At 37.2% G+C, this 4,286-nt stretch overlaps 1 protein-coding gene across 1 annotated transcript; it reads left to right on the forward strand.

Annotated features, from left to right (window-relative positions):
• Nucleotides 1-316: 316 nt before the first annotated feature.
• On the forward strand, nt 317-3,340 carry LOC120135664 (protein PHOX4-like). Its single transcript, XM_039151903.1, has 3 exons — nt 317-2,445; nt 2,535-2,782; nt 3,087-3,340. Exons 1-2 carry the CDS (start codon nt 453-455, stop codon nt 2,681-2,683), a joined length of 2,142 nt encoding a protein of 713 aa, XP_039007834.1. The 5' UTR covers nt 317-452; the 3' UTR covers nt 2,684-2,782; nt 3,087-3,340.
• The last annotated feature ends 946 nt before the right edge of the window (nt 3,341-4,286 follow it).

The following is a 4,286-nucleotide window of genomic DNA, read 5'->3' on the forward strand; positions in this document are numbered from 1 at the left end:
AACACGATTAGACTTGATTGGTAAATATAACCGGTATGAATAATATGGGCTTGGATTTATTTGAGAAAGTGAGCTGCCTAGACCAATGGCCCCTTCCAAAATGAAAACAAAACCAAGCCTGTATACAACAATATTCAAAGTCGTTAAAACAAAACTAAAATGTTCATAGTTGGTTGACTAAAGCGGCATATATTATTGCTGGCAAACTAACGTTGACCTTATGTCTTGGCGCCGAAACCCTAATCCGACAAAGAGAAAAACCAAGAATAAATATGAAAAATAATAAGAATTTTTTGTCATCTCATTTTCCCTTTTAGCCATTCATAGAACGACGGAATATAGAATATTGCCCTGTTATATATCAAGTTCCGTATAGTTACTGTTCTATTCCTTTTGTCAGATTGCTTTTCTTTCTTCATCTTTTCGTTTGGGGATTCCCTCAATCCAAGAGAATGGGGAAGCCAGCGGGGAAGAAGAAGTTTCAAGAGACAGGCAAGAAAGTCATGGAAGCCAACAAGCAGAACAAGGCCGCCGCCGGTCCTACTTCCAAGGCGTTCGACGAGGACACGGCGATCTTCATCAACATGTCTCAAGACCTCAAAGAAGAAGGTAACCGACTCTTCCTGAAACGGGACCATGAAGGCGCGATGTTAAAGTACGAAAAAGCCCTTAACCTTCTCCCTAAGAACCATATCGATGTCGCTTATTTGCGCAGCAACATGGCTGCTTGCTATATGCATTTGGGTCTCGGTGAGTACCCTCGCGCCATCAGTGAATGTAATTTGGCTTTAGAGGTTTCTCCGAAATACAGCAAAGCTTTGTTGAGAAGAGCTAGATGTTATGAAGCTTTGAATAGACTGGATTTAGCTTGTAGGGATGTTTATAATGTTTTAACTATTGAACCCAATAATTCGTCTGCTTTGGAGCTTTTAGACAGTGTTAAAAAGGCTATGGATGAGAAGGGTATTACTGTTAATGAAAATGAACTTGGTTTGTTTGATAATGAGCTTTCTGGGGCTACACGGTTGCGAAAAGTGGTGAAAGAGAAGTTGAAGAACAAGAAAAACAAAGGAAAGAGTGTTGAGATAAACAAAAAGACTGCTTATAATGTTACAGAAGAGAAGGCGGTGGAGAAGAAGGTTAGCCTTGCCAACGAGGTCAAAGATGAAGAGGTTGTTGTGAAGACTGTTCAGCAAGAGAAGAAGGCTGTTGAGGAACAAAAGGCGATTACAAAGACGGTGAAGTTGGTGTTGGGGGATGATATTAGGTGGGCGCAATTACCTGTGAATTGTACTATTCAGTTGGTGAGGAATATTATTCGAGATAGGTTTCCAGGGCTGCAGGGTGTTCTTGTGAAATACATGGATCCAGAGGGTGATTTAGTTACAATTACTTCAACATATGATCTTAGGTTAGCCGAAACATTTGGTGGTGTATCTGGAGGATCGCTTAGATTCTATATTGTTGAAGTTAGTCCAGACCAGGAACCAACTTATGAAGGCGTAAGTAAAGATGATGTGGTTAAGAGGGGAGAGAAATTGAATGATGTTGTTGAGAATGGTGAAGCTATAAAGGGAACATGCATGGAGGATTGGATTGTCCAGTTCGCACTACTTTTTAAGAACCATGTTGGGTTTGATTCTGATTCGTACTTGGATCTTCATGAACTTGGGATGAAATTATATTCAGAAGCAATGTCAGATGCTGTGACAAGTGAAGACGCACTGGAGCTGTTTGAAATTGCTGCAGATAAGTTCCAAGAGATGGCTGCTCTTGCATTGTTCAACTGGGGAAATGTTCACATGACCAGGGCAAGGAAGCATGTCAGGTTAACAGAAGATGGTTCAAGGGAATCTATGCTCGCCCAGGTTAAGATTGCGTATGAGTGGGCACAGAAAGAATATGTATTGGCAGCGGAGAGGTATGAGGAAGCATTGAAAATTAAACCAGATTTTCATGAAGGTCTTCTTGCATTGGGGCAACAGCAGTTTGAGCAAGCCAAACTCTGTTGGTACCATGCAAATGCTTGCAAGATTGATTTAGAGAACGGGCCTTCAGAAGAGGTCTTGAGGCTTTTTAACAAGGCGGAGGACAGCATGGAGAAGGGCATGCAGATTTGGGAGGAAACAGAGGAGCAACGGCTAAATGGACTCTCTAAATTTGATAAGTATAAGACCCAGTTGCAGAAAATGGGGCTAGATGGTTTGTTTAAAGTTGTCTCCCCTGAAGAAGCTGCTGAGCAGGCTGCAAACATGAGTTCACTGATATACCTGTTATGGGGCACCTTACTTTATGAACGTTCTGTTGTGGAATACAAGATTGGGTTGCCAACTTGGGAAGAATGTTTGGAGGTTGCAGTTGAGAAATTTGAACTTGCTGGAGCTTCTCCTACAGATCTAGCTGTTATGATTAAGAACCACTGTTCGAACCAGAACGCTTCAGAAGGTATCTACAAAGAGTCCTCTGTAAATTTCAATTGTCTTCTTGTTAGGAAAATTTGTTTATGTGGAAATTTTGTCCCAATTTTATTGCAGGTTTAGGTTTTAAAATAGACGAGATTATACAGGCATGGAATGAGATGTATGACGTAAAAAGGTGGCAGACTGGTGTTCCATCATTCCGGTTAGAGCCATTGTTCCGCCGTGGGGCTCCAAATCTTCTTTCTATCTTGGAGCATCTTTAAATTTTCTGTTGATTTGGCATTCTTTTGGGGCATTAAACAAGTGCTTCAGTTCCATTTAATTCATTTTCCAAGATCAATGTTTGTGTGCTACTAAGATAGGTAAAACTTACTACTCATCGGCTTCCTTTATCTGCAATTACCATGATGACCTTTTATCATATAACTGTTAATCATTTTTCGGTGTGATCTATGTATCCATAAAATAGGGACTCTTTTTAGCATCGCGTGAATGAAAAATAGTTTTCTTCAATCATAATTTGGTTCTGAAGGGGTTCCAGATTCCAGTTAATCGCTTAGCCTATTCTTCTTTTCCCTTGATTATGTGGCCGTGTATCTTGTTTGCTTTTCAATCCATGTGTTACTGAAGATGACTTATGGTGTTTGATGTTATGTGTTATTGCAGGTCTTATTTTTTGGTCATGGACTGTTTTTGTCTGGCTCGTTGTTTGCTATGGCAGCAAGGAACAAAAGCTTGTGAACTGTGAGTTTGATATTTGAAAGATGCAGTTTTTGACTGGGCATGAAGCCTAGTTCAGTCATTCATTTTTGTCAATTGGAACTATTATTTTTTTCTTTCACACTGCAATTTGTACAGTAATATATGATTTGATTGGTTCTTAATCAACGATCATATAATAACTGTTGGTTGTTGGTTTTTCATATGGACGTGAAGGTCATCATTTGTAGTAGGCTTATTATACAAATTGGCACCTGAAATTGCCAGCTTTTCTCAAATTGGTACTTGAACTTGAAAAAAATTCTTAAATTGAGAAAAACTGTCAAGTTTAGATACCAATTTGGCTAATGAGCCTTTGCAGTAAATTTCTTTTTGTGTGTAGCTTGTGTAACATTTTGATATTCACATTAAAATATCAACCTTGATACGTTTGTTTGTTATACTTCAGATTTCATTTCATCAATTTAGGGGTTGATTCGGGTAAATCATTTTATCAATGCTGTGGTTTTTTTATAGGGTGAGAATTTGCTGCTTTATTTTAAGTTCTTCTGCAGAAATCAAACCGAAATTTGAAGAATCAATTGGATTAAAGGAAATATGAATAAGAAATTAATTAACTTAAAAATAGTTAACTCTTTAGGTTGTATATAATGATTTTTTTTATTTAATCAAGGGGGCTTATAAGGGGTAGTATTTATTCTAAAGATTCTCAACCATCAGCAAAACTAGGAATTTATTATAGCTGGGGTTAAAATATTTTTTATAATTTTTTTTTAAATTGAGGGGTGGAATATTCTTAATATTAATTAATATTTTAAGAAATAATTGGTGAGTGCCCTACGATGTTCCGTCAATAGTATATATCATTTGACAATGAATGTTTAAATACTTTATCGTCGTTAGTGCTCGAACCGAAAGTATTTAAAAAGAATAATCATTTCTTTAATCATTAAAATCACTTAGTTTATGCATGGGGAAAAATGTTTATTAGATCCATGAAATATTAAATTACTTGCTCCAAAAACGTATTAGCATAGATATAGTAACGAAAAAGGTTATCAAATTTACATAGTTAACATATTTTGTTTCATATCTATCTTGTTCCACTATAAATATATAATTTTGAAACTCATCGGTTGAATGATG

Source organism: Hibiscus syriacus, unplaced genomic scaffold (assembly GCF_006381635.1).
Source record: "Hibiscus syriacus cultivar Baekdansim isolate YM2019G1 unplaced genomic scaffold, ASM638163v2 tig00001825_pilon, whole genome shotgun sequence".
NCBI lineage: Eukaryota > Viridiplantae > Streptophyta > Magnoliopsida > Malvales > Malvaceae > Hibiscus > Hibiscus syriacus.